Genomic DNA, 19,388 nt, shown 5'->3' with positions numbered 1-19,388 from the left:
TCTTCATATATATAAAAAAGTATGCTACTTGGTATCGGCTTAGTCAACAAACGATTGTGCCAACCTTGACCGTTGGATTGACATTCAACGTCTGTCATGTTTCTTTAGTCTCTTCTTCCTCCAGCCGCCAAAGCCAAACCAGCGCCGGTGGGACTGCCTGCTCCCGCCTCCCACGGCTAGCTGTGCTGCCGCGCATGCATCAGGGCCACATTGCACCCTAAAACTCTGTGCATCTTCCCTGGCTCCTGTTCGTTCCCGTACGAGGCCTCACCATCGTCCTCCGCCTTGGTTCGCTCGCCGTGACGCCACCCTCCGGTGTTATCAAGATGGTCAACAACCGAGAGGAATAAGGAGATGACTGGACATGGTGAGGATGACAGTATTTTTTTTGAGGATCCGGTGAGGATGACAGTAGGGACCCAGCAGCGCGCAGTAAAAAAAATTCGGGACGGAGAAGGGTATCAATTGGGTTCTGTGGGAGCTGTGGCCCGTCTAGCCCGGGCTTTTATTTCATATGTTTACCACATGACTAGCCCAGTTTGTTTTTTTCCTTTCTGAAAATGGCTAGCGCAGCTATTTTGTTTTTTGCAGAATAATCAACGTAGGCCTACTTGCTTTTCTACACCCTGCTGGGCCGGAAATCTTTCAAGACGAGGAGGGATGCATTCGGGCTTGCCCAGAAAATGGGCTGTAAGTAATAAGAAATGGGCTATAAGTAACAATAAATGGGCTGTAAAATGAAAAAAATACACCAAACAGGCAATTAGTTCCAAAATACTTTTTTCTTTCGCATTTTGATATTTTAAATTTCATTGTTTTTGTGCGGGTAAAATTTCATTGGATTTAAATTAAGGTATGTTTAGTTTTTAAATTAATTTGAATCTGGCTAGAAATTTCGGGCTGTATCCTGTTTGGGACAGATTTGGAGGCTGACTTGTGGGTCTACTAGGTTGACGTGTACGAAAGGCTTTGTCAACTTAGTCCACAAACGATTCTAGTAGCAGTGACCGTTGGATGTTAATACAACGGCCGTGCTGCTTCTTCAATATCTGATCTTCTTGCTCCAGCCACCCAAACCAGCGCCGATGGGACTGCCTGCTCCCGCCTCCCATGGTCGACTGTGCTACCGCACAGGCCGCACCGCCCCACCCTACTCCATCGTTGTCCAGTCCATTCCTCTACTCACCCACACCTCCTGTTATTTTCCGACGATGGCAGCCGAACCAGTAAACCCTCATACTCCCCACCGCGTGGGAACCACTGCTGAGTCTTCCCTGGCTCTGTGTCGTTCCCTTCCTAGGCCTCATCATCGTCCACTGCCCTGGTGCTCTCAGCGCGGCGTGGTCAACGAACGACATCCATCGGAAGTGGACTGTACGTGGAGAGGCTGACAGCTGGGTCCAAGGCCGCACACAAGGAAATGCCTCCTTATTACGCGCAAAATAATGATTCCTCCACCTGACAATTGGGACTCACCAGAAGGGCCTTTGTATTTTGCAAAAAAAATGCCCCCCCCGCTGTCAGCTCAGACCCACCAGCTATATCTTCGCATGCAACGAAGTGCCTCCTCATTATGCACAAAAAAGTGAATACTCCTCCTGCTAGCTGGGACCCACCATAGTGGGAGGCTGACTTGTGGGCCTACTAAGTTGACAGGGATGGAGGGCTTTGTCAACTTAGTCAATATGAACGATTCTAGCTCTAGCGATCGTACGATGTCCATCCAATGGTCATAGTGCTTCTTCAACCTCTGGTCTTCTTGCTCCAGCCGCCCAAACCAGCGCCGGTCGTGCCGCCTGCTCCTACCTCCTGTGGCTGGTTGTGCTGCCGCGGAGGCCTCACTGCCCCCTACTACTCCCACTGCTGGCCATGCCATCCCTCTACTCACCCACACCCCCTGTTATTCTGCGGCGACGGCAGCCTCACACCGCAGCCGAACCAGTGAACCCTCATACTCCTCTCCGTGTGGGCATCCATTGTCGTGTCTTCCCCAACTCTACGTCGTCCCCTTCCTAGGCCTCACCGTCGTCCACCTCCTTGGTGCTCTTGGCGCGGCATGGTCAATGTAGTTAGGGAACGACTTCCATCGGAAGAGTATTGTATGTGGAGAGGCTGACAGCTGGGTCCACGGCCGCAACAAGGAAGTGCCTCCTTATTACTCGCAAAATAATGATTCCTCCACCTGACAGCAGGGACCCACTGGACGGGCCACCATATTTCACAAAAAAACATTTCCCCCTGACTGCTGCGACCCACCAGCTACATCTTTGCACGCAAGGAAGTGCCTCCTTATCCTTCCTGACAGTCGGGACCCACCTGGTCGAAGCGTACATAGCATTGTCATTCCAGTCGTGAACGTGTACGTACATACCGGTCGATCGGTCTGTCTGCAGGTTGCAGCGATGAACCATGGCCGAGTAAGGAAGGGCACGTGTCGTAGTAGAGGTGCGCATGTAGCATGTACACGTACGTACAACCATGGTGTAAGAAAGTAAATACGGCCACGTACATACATACAGGCAAGGTCTCGAATGCCTACTCGCGCATAGGTACGGCCAGAGCTCGTGTACATGGAGAGGCAGCGATGGTGTCCTGTTCATCGGCAGCCAACCGGCTGGGTCGGAACGGAGAAACTGCGTCGTCGTGTTCATCGGGAGGGAACGGAACACATGATGTTCATCAGGAGCCAACCGGCTTGGACGGAATAGCCGATCGAAACGAGGCATGGCGTATCATAGAACGGAGGAAACGGCATTGTGTTCGACCGCCTACGGTCAAAACGGGATCCTGTTCACCAGGAGGGGTGTGGCGTACCGCAAAACGGAGGAAACGGACTTCTCTTTGACCTCCTACGGTCGAAACAGGGTCCTGTTGATCGGGAAGGGTGTGGCGTACTGCAAAACGAAGGAAACATACTTGTGTTGGAGCGCTACGGTCGAAACAGGGGTCCTTTTCATCGGGAGGGGTGTGGCATACCACAAAACAAGACTCCACGGGCTACTGTTCATCTCCATCGTCGACCTCCTCCAGCCTCCACGGGCTACTTCTCATCCACCGTCGACCTCCTCCAGCCACCACCTGCGACTGTTCATCCACGGGCTCCTATTCATCCAGCCTCCACCGCTCCTCCACCGGCTACTGTTCAACCAGCCCTCTCCACCGGGTCTTGTTCAACCACCCCTCCACGGGATACTGTTCATCCAGCCCTCCACTGACTACTATTCAACCAGCCCTCCACGGGGTCGTCCTGTTCATCCAGCCCTCCACGGGGTCCTGTTCATCCACCCCCAACTGGCTCGATCGATCGGGGTCCTGTTCATCCAGCGGCAATGGCCTCTACTACCACGGGGTCCTGTTCATCCAACCCCCACCGAGAACTGTTCATCCAACCCCCCCCCCCAACAACGCTCACTGTTCATCAAGAGGCAGCAGGTTCGGTCGGCTTTAGTTAGCAGCAGTAGCGAAGGAATCGCTCGATCGGTTTCAGTTAATAGCAAGGGATCGGTCGATCGCTCAGGTTCAGTAACATGTAGCCTGAAGTGCAATCGCTCGAGTTCAGTAGGCGAACGCCTCACTCGGATTCAGTTATAGCCCAACGCCTTGCACCCACGCGCGTACGTGTATGAGAGAAACGCGCATCGCTCGGCCCCGACCACCCACCGTAACCGGGAACTCCCCGATATTTTCCTCGCCCTCAGTTCTACCACGGGTTTTTTCATCATGGACGGCCCAAAGAATGTCATGCAACTGTGTCTCCGGCCCACCCAGGATGAAAAGCCCATTTTCTGTCATGATTTTTTGTCATAGAAGTAGGAGCCCACCACATCTATGATGATACCGGGTTTTGTCACAATTATCGTCATAGAAGTGTCATAGTCATGATAGAAAAAAATCCATTCGGCCCAAAATGTCACGAATGTGTCTTTTTTTGTAGTGAGACCTGCTACAGGAGCTAACGCAGATGTTATGAACGCCTGGCAAGCTCGATTTGATGACTACTTGATAGTTCAGTGTGCCATGCTTTACGTCTTGGAACCGGGACTTCAAAAGCGTTTTGAACACCATGGAGCATATGAAATGTTCCAAGAGCTGAAGTTAATATTTCAAGAAAATGCCCGGGTTGAGAGATATGAAGTCTCCAACAAGTTCTTTAGCTGTAAGATGGAGGAGAACTGTTCTGTCAGTGAAAACATACTCAAGATGTCTGGGTACCACAACCACTTGACTCGGCTGGGAATTGATCTTACGGTTGAGAGTGTTATTGACAGAGTTCTTCAGTCACTGCCACCAAGCTACAAAGGTTCCGTGATGAACTATAATATGCAAGGGATGAAGAAAATGATTTCCGAGCTCTTCGTGATGCTGAAATCAGTGAAGGTGGAAATCAAGAAAGAGCATCAAGTGTTGATGGTTAACAAGACCACTAGTTTTAAGAAAAATGGCAAGGGAAAGAAAGGGAACTTCAAGAAGAATGGCAAGCAAGCTGCCACTCCCGTGAAGAAGCCCAAAGCTGGACCCAAGCCTGAGACTGAGTGCTTCTACTGCAACGGAAATGGTCACTGGAAGCGGAACTACCCCAAATACTTGGCAGATAAGAAAGATGGCAAAGTGAACAAAGGTATATTTGATATACATGTTATTGATGTGTTCCTTACTAATGCTCATAGTAGCGCCTGGGTATTTGATACTGGTTCGGTTGCTCATATTTGTAAATCGGAACAGGAGTTGTGGAATAAATGAAGATTTTCTAAGGACAAGGTGACGATGCGCGTCAGGAATGGTTCCAAGGTTGATGTGATCGCCGTCGGCATGCTACCTCTACATCTACCTTCGGGATTAGTTTTAGACCTCAATAATTTTCATTTGGTGTCAGCATTGAGCATGAACATTATATCTGGATCTTGTTTATTGCGAGACAGTTATTCATTTAAATCAGAGAATAATGGTTTTCCTATTTATATGAGTAATATCTTTTATGGTCATGCACCTTTGATGAATGGTCTATTCTTGTTGAATCTCGATCATAGTGATACACATATTTGTAATATTGACGCCAAGAGAAGTTGATAATGACAATGCAACATACTTGTGGCACTGCCATTTAGGTCATTGGTATAAAGTGCATGAAGAAACTCCATGCGGATGGCCTTTTGGAATCACTTGATTATGAATCATTTGATACTTGTGAACCATGCCTCATGGGTAAGATGACTAAAACTCTGTTCTCCGGAATAATGGAGCAAGCTAATGACTTATTGGAAATAATACATACCGTTGTATGCGGTCCGATGAGTGTTAAAGAACGCGGCGGGTATCGTTATTTTCTGACCTTGACAGATGATTTGAGTAGGTATGGATATATCTACTTGACGAAACACAAGTCTAAAACATTTGAAAAGTTCAAAGAATTTCAGAGTGAAGTAGAAAATCATCGTAATAAGAAAAAAAATCTACGATCTTATCATGGACGTGAATATTTGAGTTACGAGTTTGGCCTTCATTTAAGACAATGTGGAATTGTTTCATAACTCATGCCACCTGGAACACCACAATGTAATGGTGTGTCCGAACGTCGTAACCGTACTTTATTAGATATGGTGCGTTCTATGATGTCTCTTACCGATTTGCCTTTATCATTTTGGGGTTGTGCATTAGAGACAGCCGCATTCACGTTAAATAGGTCACAATCTAAATCTGTTGAGACAACACCGTATGAATATGGTTTGGCAAGAAACCTAAGCTGTCGTTTCTTAAAGTTTGGGAATGTGATGCTTATGTCAAAAGGCTTCAGCTTGATAAGCTCGAACCCAAAGTGGAGAAGTGCGTCTTCATAGGATATCCTAAAGAAACAATTGGGTATACCTTCTACCACAAATCCGAAGGCAAGATCTTTGTTGCTAAGAATGGGTCATTTCTAGAGAAGGAGCTTCTCTCGCTTTAAGTGAGTGGGAGGAAAGTAGAACTTGATGAGGTAGTTGTACCTTCTCTTGAATTGGAAAGTAGCACATCAGAGAAAACCATTCCCGTGATGCCTACACCAACTAGAGAAGAAGCTAATGATGATGATCATGAAACTTCAGATCAAGTTACTACTGAATCTCATAGGTCGACCAAAACACGTACCGCACCAGAGTGATACGGCAATCCTGTCCTTGAAGTCATGTTGTTAGACAACGGCGAACCTATGAACCATGAAGAAGCTATGATGAGCCCAGATTCTGACAAATGGCTTGAGGCCATGAAATTTGAGGTAGGATCCATGTATGAGAACAAAGTGTGGACTTTGGTGGACTTGCCCAATGATCAGCAAACCATTGAGAATAAATGGATCTTCAGGAGGAAGACGGACATTAATGGTAATATCACTGTCTACAAAGCTCGACTTGTCGCAAGAGGTTTTCGACAAGTTCAAGGGGTTGACCACGATGAGACTTTCTCACCCGTAGCGATGCTTAAGTCTCCCAGAATCATGTTAGCAATTACCGCATTTTATGATTATGAAATCTGGCAAATGGACGTCAAGACTGCATTACTTAACAGGTTTCTTAAAGAAGAGTTGTATATGATGCAACCAGAAGGCTTTGTCGATCCTAAAGGTGCTAACAAAGTGTGCAAACTCCAGCGATCCATCTATGGACTAGTGCAAGCATCTCGAAGTTGGAATATACGCTTTGATGATGTGATCAAAGCATTTGGTTATACAGACTTATGGTGAAGCCTGTATTTACAAGAAAGTGAGTGGGAGCTCTGTAGCATTTCTGATATTATATGTGGATGACATATTACTGATTGGAAATGATATAGAATTTCTGGATAGCATAAAAGGATATTTGAATAAGAATTTTTCAATGAAAGACCTCGGTGAAGCTGGTTACATATTAGGCATCAAGATCTATAGAGATAGATCGAGACACTTAATAGGACTTTCACAAAGCACATACCTTCACACAGTTATGAAGAAGTTCAAAATGGACCAGTCAAAGAAAGGGTTCTTGCCTGTGTTGCAAGGTGTGAAATTGAGTCAGACTCAAAGTCCGACCACGGCAGAAGATAGAGAGAGAATGAAAGTCATTCCCTATGCCTCATCCATAGGTTCTTTTTTGTGGGAAAAACTTCCAATCTATTCATCTTCAATCATGGTAGTACAATGAATACTACAAATAATAAAAATTACATCCAGATCCATAGACCACCTAGCGATGAATACAAGCACTAAAGCGAGCCGAAGGCGCGCCCCTGTCATCGCCCCTCCCTCGCCGGAGCCGGGCAAACGTTGTTGTAGTAGACAGTCGGGAATTCGTCATGCTAAGGCCCCATGGAACCAACGCACCAGAACAGCAACCGCCGCAGATGAAGAGTGTAGATCAAAAGAATCCAACCTGAAGACACACGAACGAAGACGAACGACGAACAGATCCGAGCAAATCCACCAAAGACAGATCCGCCGGAGATGCACCTCCACACGCCCACCGATGATGCTAGACGCATCACTGAACGGGGGCTAGGTGGGGAGACCTTTATTCCATCTTTAGGGAGCCGCCGTCGTCTCGCCTTCCTGAGCAGGACACAAACCCTAACAAAGCTCAAAAACAGATCTAAAAACAGAGCCCTCGGACCAACAAGGGCCGAGATCCACTCCTTCTCCATGGCCCTAAGGCCACTAGAGACGGGAGGGACCAGCACCGACACCGACGGGAGGTAGAGAATCTTAGTTTGTTTGGAGGCGGCGGTTGTAGCTAGGCGGAGACCTGATAGTTGGCTGGAGGATCATCCATAGGTTCTATAATGTATGACATGCTGTGTACCAGACCTGATGTGTGCCTTGCCATAAGTTTGGCAGGGAGGTATCAAAGTAATCCATGAGTGGATCACTGGACAGCGGTTAAGAATATCCTGAAGTACCTGAAAACGACCAAGGATATGTTTCTTATTTATGAAGATGACGAAGAGCTCGTCGTAAAGTGTTACGTCGATGCTAGCTTTAACACAGATCCGGATGACTCTAAGTCGCAAACCGGATACGTATTTATATTGAATGGTGGAGCTGTCAGCTGGTGCAGTTCTAAGTAGAGCGTCGTGGCGGGATCTATATGTGAAGCAGAGTACATAGCTGCTTCAGAAGTAGCGCATGAAGGAGTTCATATCTGATCTGGGTGCAATACCCAGTGCATCGGGTCCAATGACAATCTTTTGTGACAACACAGGAGCAATTGCCTTTGCCAAGGAGTCCAGGTTTCACAAGAGAACCAAACACATCAAGCGACGCTTCAACTCCATTCATGAAAACGTCAAGGATGGAGACATAGAAATTTGTAAAATACATACGGATCTGAATGTGGCAGACCCATTGATTAAACCTCTTCCGCGGGCAAAACATGATCAGCACCAAGACTCCATGGGTGTTAGATTCATTACTATGTAGTCTAGATTATTGACTCTAGTCCAAGTGGGAGACTGTTGGAAATATGCCCTAGAGGCAATAATAAAGTGGTTATTATTATATTTCCTTAATCATGATAAAGGTTTATTATTCATGCTATAATTGTATTGATCGGAAACTTAAATACATGTGTGAATAAATAAGCAAATACCAAGTCCCTAGTAAGCCTCTACTAGACTAGCTCGTTGATCAATATATGGTTAAGATTTCCTGACCATGGACATGAGTTGTCACTTGATAACGAGATTACATCATTAGGAGAATGATGTGATGGACAATACCCATCCGTTAGCTTAGCATATGGTCGTTCAGTTTATTGCTACTAATTTCTTGATGTCAAATACATACTCCTTCGACCATGAGATCATGCAACTCACGGATACCAGAGGAATACCTTGTGTGCTATCAAACGTCACTTCGTAACTGGGTGATCATAAAGGTGCTCTACAGGTATCTTCGAAGGTGTCTATTGAGTTAGCGTGAATCGAGATTGGGATTTGTCACTCCGTATGATGGAGAGGTATCTCTGGGCTCTCTCGGTAATACAACATCACAAGAAGCTTGCAAGCAAAGTGACTAAGGAGTTAGTTAGAAGATGATGTATTACGGAACGAATAAAGAGACTTGCCGGTAACAAGATTGAACTAGGTATGGAGACATCGACGATTGAATCTCAGGCAAGTAACATACCGGTAGACAAAGGAAATGTGTATGTTATCATAAAGGTTCGACCGATAAAGATCTTCGTATAATATGTAGGAACCAATATGGGCATCCAGGTCATGCTATTGGTTATTGACCAGAGAAGCATCTCGGTCATGTCTACATCATTCTCAAACCCATAGGGTCTGCACACTTAACGTTCGTTGATGATACAGTACTACATGAGTTATGTATGTTGGTGACCGAATGTTGTTCGAAGTCCCGGATGAGAGCACGGACATGACGAGGAGATCCGGAATGGTCCGGAGGTAAAGATTGATATATAGGATGAAGGTATTCAGGTTCCGGAAAGGTTTCAAAATGCATCCGAGTTTTATCGGAGTGCCGAAAGGGGTTCCGGGAGGCTACCAGTACTTGGTGGGCCTCATGGGCCAAAGGAGGGAGGCACACTAGCCCACTAGGGGGCTGGACGCACTCCACCTCCCCTGCCCGCGCGCCAGGAAGTAAAGGGGGGCACCTGAGGCAGGGCAGCCGCCGGCCCCCCTCCTGCCTTCTCCTTCGTGCCCAAATATGGAAAGGGGGGAGGTGCCTAGGCAGGCGCCTAGGCCAGCCGCCAGCCCCTTGGGGTGCGCCCTAGGGTTGCCTCCACTCCCCTCCACCTATATATATGTGAGGAGAGGAGGGGGCAACACACACCATGATTCCAAGCCATGTGCGGCGCCCCCTCTCCCTCTAGTTCCTCCTCCGTCCATATCCGTTGTGCTTGGTGAAGCCCTGCGGAAAAGTTTCACCACCAACGTCACCATGCCGCAGTGCTGCCGGAACTCATATACTAATTCGCCCCTCTTGCTAGATCGAGAAGGCGAGGACGTCATCGAGCTGAACGTGTGTTGAACGCGGAGGTGGTGTGCGTTCGGTGCTTGATCGGTACGGATCGTGAAGGTGTACGACTACATCAACTGCATTGATAAACGCTTCTGCTTAGCGATCTACAAGGGTATGTAGATGTTCTTCTCCTCTCGTAGCTATGCATCTCCATAGATAGATCATGCGTGTGCGTAGATTTTTGTTTGTTTTCCATGTAACTTTCCCCAACACCTCCACACCGCTCCAATGGAGACGTACTTCCCTTCAAAGGGAAGAAACTTCGATAACACATCCTCGTCTCCACCGGCTCCACTTGTGGTTATATCTTACCTTTACTTTGTGCAAGCTTTTATTGTGTTTTTTCGTTGCTTGCTTGTGTTGCTTGTATTGTTAGCATCATATAGGTTGCTCACCTAGTTGCATATCTAGTCCACCTAGTTGTTGCTAATCCTAAGAAAAGTTAAACTTTGGTAGTTGCCTATTCACCCCCCTCTAGTCAACCATATCGATCATTTCACTATATGTATGCTTTCCACTCTATTTGTCTTCTCTGGCCAAGATTGATTGGTAGATCTTCAGAGGGAGTGGTGCATAGTAGTGGCTTCAATCTTGTGGTGTTCTATATTCCAGTGACAGAATGGGGACGAGACACGTATTTGTATTGTTGCCCCTAAGGATAAAATGACGGGGTTTGATCTTATTGCTAGATTTCTTCTTGTCTACATTATGTCATCTTGCTTGTTGTGTTACTTTGTTTCTTGTAAACTTTATATCTTGAGATGCATACTAGATAGTAGTCTTGGGGTGGAGTAATAGTAGTAGATGCAGTTGGATTAACGGTCTTCTTATCATGGATGTAATGCCTATATGAGATTTTGCCATGAACGATCATAATTATAAAGATTGCTATCCTTATCAACTACCCAACTGTAGTTTGTTACCATGCCGTTTGCCTTCTTTTAAGATATATACCTCTAGTGAACCTATGGCCAGGGTATATTCTTCCATCAATACAAACTCCTGCAAATTTCTTCTTTACTATTTGTCGTACCATTATCTTGAAGGAAATATGCCCTAGAGGCAATAATAAAGTTGTTATTTATATTTCCTTATATCATGATAAATGTTTATTATTCATGCTAGAATTATATTAACCGGAAACTTAGTACATGTGTGAATACATAGACAAACAGAGTGTCCCTAGTATGCCTCTACTTGACTAGCTCGTTAATCAAAGATGCTTAAGTTTCCTGACCATAGACATGTGTTGTCATTTGATGAATGAGATCACATCATTAGAGAATAATGTGATGGACAAGACCCATCCGATAGCTTAGCATTATAATCATTTAGTTTTATTACTATTGCTTTCTTCATGACTTATACATATTCCTCTGTCTATAAGATTATGCAACTCCCGAATACCGTAGGAACACCTTGTGTGCTATCAAACGTCACAACATAACTGGGTGATTATAAAGATGCTCTACAGGTGTCTCCAAAGGTGTTTGTTGAGTTGGCATAGATCGAGATTAGGATTTGTCACTCCGTGTATCGGAGAGGTATCTCTAGGCCCTCTCGGTAATGCACATTACTATAAGCCTTGCAAGCAATGTAACTAATGAGTTAGTTGCGGGATGATGTATTACGGAACGAGTAAAGAGACTTGCCGGTAACGAGATTGAACTAGATATGATGATACCGACGATCGAATCTCGGGCAAGTAACACACCGATGACGAAGGGAATGACATATGTTGTTATGTGGTTTGGCCGATAAAGATCTTCGTAGAATATGTAGGAGCCAATATGAGCATCCAGGTTCCGCTATTGGTTATTGACCGGAGATGTGTCTCGGTCATGTATACATAGTTCTCGAACCCGTAGGGTCCGCACGCTTAACGTTCGATGATGATTTGTATTATGAGTTATGTGATTTGATGACCGAAGTTTGTTCGGAGTCCCGGATGAGATCACAGACATGACGAGGAGTCTCGAAATGGTCGAGAGGTGAAGATTCATATATTGGAAGGTAGTATTCGGACATCGGAATGGTTCCGAGTGATTCGGGTATTTTTCTGTAGTACCGAGGGGTTACCGGAACCCCCCGGGGAAGTATTAGGCCAACATGGGCCTAAAGGAGAGAGAGGGAAGCCCGCAGGGGGTGGCCGCGCGCCCTCCTCCTTGGGAGTCCGAATAGGACAAGGAGGAGGGGGCGGCGCCCCCCTTCCCTTTCCCTCTCCCTCTCCTTCCTATTCCCTCCGGTGGAAGAAAGGAAAAGGGGGGGGGGGCGAATCCTACTTGGACTAGGAGTCCAAGTAGGACTCCCCCCATGGCGCGCCCCTCTTGGCCGCCAGCCTCTCTCCCCCCTCCTTTATATACGTGGCCAGGGGACACCCCAAAGGCACAACAGACAATCTCTTAGCCATGTGTGGTGCCCCTCCACAGTTTAACACCTCAGTCATATCGTCGTAGTGCTCAGGCGAAGCTCTGCACCGGTAACTTCATCATCATCGTCGCCACGCCGTCGTGCTAACGGAACTCTCCCTCGACCCTCTACTGGATAAAGAGCTCGAGGGACGTCATCGTGCTGAACATGTGCTAAACACGGAGGTGCCGTATGTTCGGTACTTGGATCGGTTGGATCATGAAGACATTCGACTACATCAACCGCGTTAACATAACGCTTCCGCTTTCGGTCTACGAGGATACGGGGACACACTCTCCCCTCTTGTTGCTATGCATCTCCTAGTTAGATCTTGTGTGATCGTAGGAATTTTTTTTGAAATACTACGTTCCCCAACATATCTATCTATCTATCTATCTATCTATTTGCTTCTAACCTTGTAACTAGCAAGACAAGGGACTTGACAACTCCCTTGCCACACTGGATGAAAGTATTTTATCTTGTTTGTGTGTAGGTGTTGCTTATCTTGGCAGTTTGTTGAGTCCTATTAGTTCGATTAACACTTGGTTCTTCACCGAGGGAAAACATTGCTACTATCTACATCGCCCTTCCTTTTTGGGAAAACCCAACAACTCCTGCGGGAGTAGCAGCGAGCGGCTTCAATGTGAATAATGATGGGGTGCTTGTCAGTGGAAGGTGGATTGGGCCCACGCCAAGCCGCATGTAAGCTTGGAGGAAATTGTCGATAATATGCAAATTTAGTCCTACACGAAGGCCTTTCCGGGCAAGAAAAGACGCACGACGGGTACCCCCCAGACTCCTCGAAAGGAGGCATGTGAAGCCACGACAAGGAAGGTTCAAGGCATTCGTGGTGAGGAGACCCAGGAAGGAAGGCGTCCAACCAGCCCAAGACCTGGTATAAATACACGTGAGCCAGTTCTGGGAAATACTTCCACCGCTAATATGATGGAAGTGAAACCCTAGTTTAGACCTAGATTAAATCCGATCTTAGACATTATGTCGAGATAGGCCACCAAATATCCCAAGGACATATACTACAACTTGTTGGCTCCCCCATTGTACTTGTTTATATATATAATTCCAAACAAACAGGATTAGCGTTGTTACTCGCGCGCGGGGGCTGAATCTGGGTAAAATTATCTCCATATGTCCGTTCGGTATACTGAGGTATGTCAATTCATGTATGTTACTGTACATTGTTCGAGTACTTTGCAAAATAAAGTCAACAACCATTGATACTATCACATTCAAATTATTTTTTTAGTGAAGTGAATTTTGTGACATGCTAGATGTACAATGCTTTTATCATCATTAGATTCTAAATACAGTTTTGATAAAATGTACAAACTCGAGGTCAATCATTCCCATGACATTGTCTATATGCTCTGTAGTGCAGCATGTGCACATATGGTTTTATATGTAGTACGATGTCCTTGCTCCTTAGTGTGTGTTTGGTTGGCGCTGAAATTAGTCATAGCAAAGCATTGGTTGCATGTTAACTTTATATTGGAAGTACTAACCAGGAGATACCTCTTAGGGCATGTACAATGCATAGCCTCGCATGCCATGTAGGATCGGATATGACGTAAAGTAGGTTCGGATAGGGAAGTGGGATCCTCTCCAGGAGGCGGGTGCTTGAAGAGAAAAAGTGTGGTCCGGTGACACAAGCTGAAAAGGTTGGAGCAAAAAAATAGAGATGTATGTGTACTAGAGTCTTTATTTTCTATTTCTTAATGAGGTCCACTAGTGGTAGCTTGCATTGGGGAGAAAAATAAATGTAGATGCCTCAAATTACTTTTTGTCATGAGACATATGTAACCATATGCCACCATCGTACATGCCCTTAATCTACTAATGCCTCGAAGAAAACAACAATGACATGTATGTGGAAGTTGAACCATGATGTAATCTAAGAAAGACAAGATGACACAGTGTAAGCAAGCTCTAACCAAAGTGAAAACTTAGCTCACCAAATGAAAAACGCATCAGCCCAAATCGTCAAAAATGAAATCTAAATCTTATTTATATATATATATATATATATATATATATATATATATATATCAAAGGCATCGAATACACCTAGTTTCGGGAGAGCTATGGACTCTGGAAAAAAGCCACCGCATTGCTTGTGTCTATGTCGTTAATGCTGAATGGTAAACTTTGGAAATGATGCGGAACTAAAATGTCTCAAGTATCAAAGGTTTTAAACATAAAAATGTCATCAAGCTGGAATAGCTCAGTTGGCTAGAGCATGTGGCTGTTAACCACAAGGTCGGAGGTTCAAGCCCTCTTTTTAGCGAGTTTCTTTTTATCACCCGGCCCAACATTTTGTTTTTTGATAATTTTCACCGCGCCCAGTAATACATACCTATTATTTGATTTTGCTATTTCAGCCCAGAAGGTCCAAAACCCATGGTCCACAAGCACAGATTCTCTCTCCTACTTAGATTTGGAAATGCCGGACGGACCGCAATACTACTGACGCCATAAAAAAATGGCGACCACCATGCTGCCGTCCCCGTCTCTGCCTCCTACTCCCCGCGGCGCCTTATCGACGCGCTGCTCACTGCAGGCCCCGACCCACGCGCACCGGGTGCTGGAAGGGGTATCACGGAGGCGGCATGCCCCGGTGCAGCGCGCGCGACCCGAGGCCGCGGCGTACGCGCGGGAGATAGGCGCCTGCGTGCGTGCGCGGCGCTGGGGCGCGGCATGCGACGCGTTCGCGGCCATGCGCGCCGCCGGGGCCGCGCCCGACAGGTTCCTCCTCCCGCAGGTGCTCCGGGCCTGCGCCGGGGCGGACGCGCCCCGCCTCGCCGCCGCCGCGCACGCGCTCGCCGCCAAGGGCGGGCCCGCGCTCGCCGACGACGCCGTGGTAGGGAACGCTGTCGTCGCCATGTACGCGGCGCTCGGGGACGTCCGCGCCGCGCGTGCAGCGTTCGCGTCGCTCCCCGAACGCGACGTTGTGGCATGGACCGCTCTCGTGGGCGCCTACGCCAACGCCGGGGAGCTGGGCGAGGCCTTCCAGCTGTTTGAATCGATGCAGGCCAGTGGCGTGCGGCCTGACGTGATTTCGTGGAACACCCTCGTCTCCGGCTTCGCGAGAAATGGTGATATTGGTGCTGCACTCGATCTATTCGACGAAATGCGACTGAGAGGTGTCAAGCCACGGGTCAGTTCTTGGAACTGCATCATCTCTGGCTGTGTGCAGAATGCGCGCTATGATGAGGCTTTGGGCGTCTTCCTGGAGATGTGCGAGACTGAGATGCCTGATGCAGTCACAATTGCTAGTATACTCCCTGCTTGCACTGGCTTGATGGCACTGGGCCTTGGAGAGCAGCTGCATTCTTATGTTGTACGTTGTGGTATCAAATTAAATGTCTACATTGGTTCTTCTTTGATTGGCATGTACTCCGAGTGCAGAGAGTTTGCTTATGCGAGAAGCGTGTTCGCCGCCATTGATGGGGAGAGGAATGTCACTGTATGGAATGAGTTGATTCAATCATATATCAGTGATGGGAGGATGGACAAAGCGTGTGAAGCCTTTAACTTGATGCAGCAGGATGGATTGAAGCCTGACACTGTCACATATAACAATTTCATTGCTGCATATGCTAGAGCGGGTCAGAAAGAACTAGCAAATGAACTGTTGTCAGGCATGATGAATGTCAGCTTGAAGCCCAATGTGGTATCAATGAATGCTTTAATATCTGGTTTGCATCAGTTTGGCCTCTGTGCTGATGCACTGGAAGTTTTCAGATACATGCAGCTCCTAAACAGCGGAGATGCAAAGCGCTGGACATTTCTGGATAATAGCAAGCCCATCCAACCAAATGGTACTACAATTACTAGTGTCCTCTCACTGTTGACAGACCTCAAGTTAGATCGTCTTGGGAAGGAAGTACACTGCTATGCTCTAAGGAATGGTCTGACGTCAAACATATTTGTTTCCAGCAAATTGGTTGACCTTTATGGTAAAACTGGTGATATGGTATCTGCTGCTAATGTCTTCCAGGGAATCAGGAATAAGAATGTTGTCACATGGAACAGTCTGCTAGCAGCTTACAAGCATAATAGGAAGCCCGAAGTTGTTTTGAAACTATTCTGTGAAATGCTTGAGTCTAATTTACTTCCTAACTTGGTTACAGTGCAGATAGCGCTTTTGTCTTCTGGTATGACGATGGCATCAGGGTATGGGAGAGAACTGCATGGTTACATACAGAAAAACTGGCCTGATGGTTATCCAGTCACTCTTGCAAGTGAGCTAATAGATATGTATGGGAAATGTGGTAAGATTGAGGATGCTAGACTGGCTTTTGAGCGCAGTGTTGAAAAGGATGTAGCAGTATGGAATGCAATGATGAGTTGCTACTTGCTTCATAGGATGCCTAGAGATGTTAAAAGATTGTTCGAAATACTTGAACAATCTAGAACTCGACCAGATCCTGTTACTTTCATCTTACTTCTTTCAGCTTGTAAGCAAGAAGGTTCCATGGTGGAAGCTCGGAGCTATTTCTACAGTATGGAAGATCTGTATGGCATAAAACCAAGTTTAAAACACTACACTTGCATGGTTGACATCATGGGAACAGCTGGTTTATTGGAGGAGTCACTAGAACTTGTCCAGAAGATGCCAGTTGAGCCGGATGCATGCCTATGGTCTACTGTTCTCAAAGCTTGTAAGCTTCACTCAGATTTGGACGTTGCGGCTAAGGCTGCAAAAGCTCTTTTCGAGCTTGAACCAAATAATGCTTCAAACTACATGTTGCTTTCCAACATATATGCGAACAGCGGCTTTTGGGATTCCACTGAATCTGTAAGAGATGCCATGACAGAGCACGGGTTGCACGTCGAGACCCAGTGTAGCTGGCTATATCTTGGCACAAGTGTGGATTTGTTTGAGGCTGGAGATTTGTCCCATCCTGCATTTGAGGATATTTTGAGTACATGGAAGGACTTGGCTAGTAGGATGGCAGAGTCTGGGTATGCTCCTCAAGACGTTGAGCCCTATTGCAATGTACAAGTTGATCCATTGTCGTGCCACCACACCGAGCGGATTGCTGTGTGCTATGGACTTATTTCCATGCGTGCCCATGAACCGATACGGGTCTCGAAGAATTTCCGAATGTGCAAGGAATGCCATTCCTCAATCAAGTTTATCTCAAGGGATAAGAAGCGGGAGATACTGATTTCAGATGGTTGCACCTATCACCACTTCAGCGATGGCTCATGCAGCTGTGGGGACATGTGGTAAGAGAATGCTGGCTCATATGCCATGGAAAATTACAGCAATATGTGCTGCGGGTGATACGGGCAACCAATGAAACAGCCATCTTTAACCCCTCCCCTGGGCTGCAAATGTGGTGTGCATCAGGGGAAGTTGGAAGCCCGGGGCTCTTGCCAAGATCTGAGGGGACAAGTTTGGCCAGAATTATGTTGTTGCATGTTGAAGGAAGTGAAAAAAAATGTGTTGTGCGGATATCCAGTAAGTAAAGCATGTACATGAACTTCATGGGCGGCTCATACTGCTGATAGGTTGATGATTGCATCTGTTCTGCTGATAGTAGATTTGTAGTTCAAGGATTGTAGCAACTAGCCATTATGAATCGAAATGTTAGGCTGCTTGGAATCAGCCAACTTTGTTGAAGATCGATTGTTCTTGCACGGTGCAGTTGTGATACGAGTGTTAGAGCTGTAGGGTGTTGCATGGTGCAGTTCTTTCATGCAGGTCGGAGCTAATCGTGCATGCATGATATGGTGAATAATGGTTTCCTGATTTTGTATCTTATTCTCTCTTCATCGTCTATCGGTGTTATTTGCTAGTAGTTGAGATTATTAACTTGCTGCTATCTCTATCGGTTAAGAGACGGGGAGAGAAAGACTCCCTCGGATGCAATTATTCAACGATTGGATCGCGGAGCTGGGGCTCCGCGAACTTGATCGGACGGGTTTCAGATTCACCTGGACGAACCGACAGATTGTTCCGACACAATCCGTGCTGGATCGTGTCCTAGTTTCTCCGGAATGGGAATTACGTTGCCCCCTGGCATTGCTTCGGGCTGTCACCCGGATCGGGTCTGACCATGTCCCCCTCCTCCTCTCCACCGCTGACGAGCGTCCCCCCACCGCGCCGTGATTCCGGTTCGAGCCCTTCTGGCTCAATCAGGCCGGCTTCCGGGAGGCTGTCGTCACCCGCTGGATTTTTGCCCGCTCTGCTCCCCATCAATCCATGTCCGCCGTCGACCCGTGGCATTTCTGCGCCAAGCTTGCCCGCCAATTCATGAAGGGCTGGGGGGCGAACCTTGGCCGGGATCTTAGAGAGTGCAAAAAGGCCCTCCTGTTGGATATCCAAGCCCTGGACGCCCGCGCCGACTCGACCGGGATCTCCCCGGATGAGTGGATGCTGCGTTACGACCTGGAAGACCAGCTCTCCACCATTTACACCGATGAAGAAGCCTACTGGCGTCTACGGGGCACCCAGAGGTGGGTACTTCGGGGAGATGCCAACACCGCCTACTTTCAGGCGGTGGCGAACGACCGGCGTCGTCGTAACTCCATCCACTGCCTATGGGATGGCGACACTCCTATCGTTCTCCCCTCGGCCATCCGTACCCACGTAGACGGCTTCTATAAAGCCCTATTTACCCCCACCCCGCGGGGTGGGGCTAGTCTGGCCCCCGACATTTGGTCGGGTGCGCAATTGGTCTCGGCTGAGACCAACGCGGCATTAGTGGCCCCTTTTGATGAGGTCGAGGTCCTCGCAGCCATTAAGGGGATGAACCCCTCCTCGGCCCCGGGTCCTGACGTTCTTTAAAACGTTCTGGGCTACCATCAAGCCGGAGGTCATGGCTCTGTTCGAAGAATTCTATTCGGGCTCAATGGACCTTGGGCGACTCAATTATGGGATTGTGACCCTCATCCCCAAGGTCCCGGGCGCCTCGGATATTCGCCAGTTCCGCCCAATCACAGTGATTAATGTGATCTTTCGGAT

The 19,388-nt window shown here is 47.3% G+C and overlaps 1 protein-coding gene and 1 non-coding gene across 2 annotated transcripts; both read left to right on the top strand.

Annotated features, from left to right (window-relative positions):
* The first annotated feature begins 14,625 nt into the window (after nt 1-14,625).
* TRNAN-GUU lies at nt 14,626-14,699 on the top strand. The gene has a single exon. It is a non-coding gene; the product is annotated as a tRNA-Asn (tRNA).
* A 156-nt stretch (nt 14,700-14,855) lies between these two features.
* LOC125507847 (pentatricopeptide repeat-containing protein At5g04780, mitochondrial-like) lies at nt 14,856-18,201 on the top strand. The gene has a single exon (XM_048672373.1). It carries the CDS (start codon nt 14,895-14,897, stop codon nt 17,649-17,651), a length of 2,757 nt encoding a protein of 918 aa, XP_048528330.1. The 5' UTR covers nt 14,856-14,894; the 3' UTR covers nt 17,652-18,201.
* The last annotated feature ends 1,187 nt before the right edge of the window (nt 18,202-19,388 follow it).

This window comes from Triticum urartu, chromosome 1, assembly GCF_003073215.2.
Source record: "Triticum urartu cultivar G1812 chromosome 1, Tu2.1, whole genome shotgun sequence".
In the NCBI taxonomy this organism is placed as follows: Eukaryota; Viridiplantae; Streptophyta; class Magnoliopsida; order Poales; family Poaceae; genus Triticum; species Triticum urartu.
Note: the sequence above shows the minus strand (reverse complement) of the source record. Positions and strands in the feature narration are given on the sequence as shown.

What these genes read in the sequence shown, in the direction of transcription:
- LOC125507847 (XM_048672373.1), top strand. Translation starts at nt 14,895, where the DNA reads ATGGCGACCACCATGCTGCCGTCCCCGTCTCTGCCTCCTACTCCCCGC.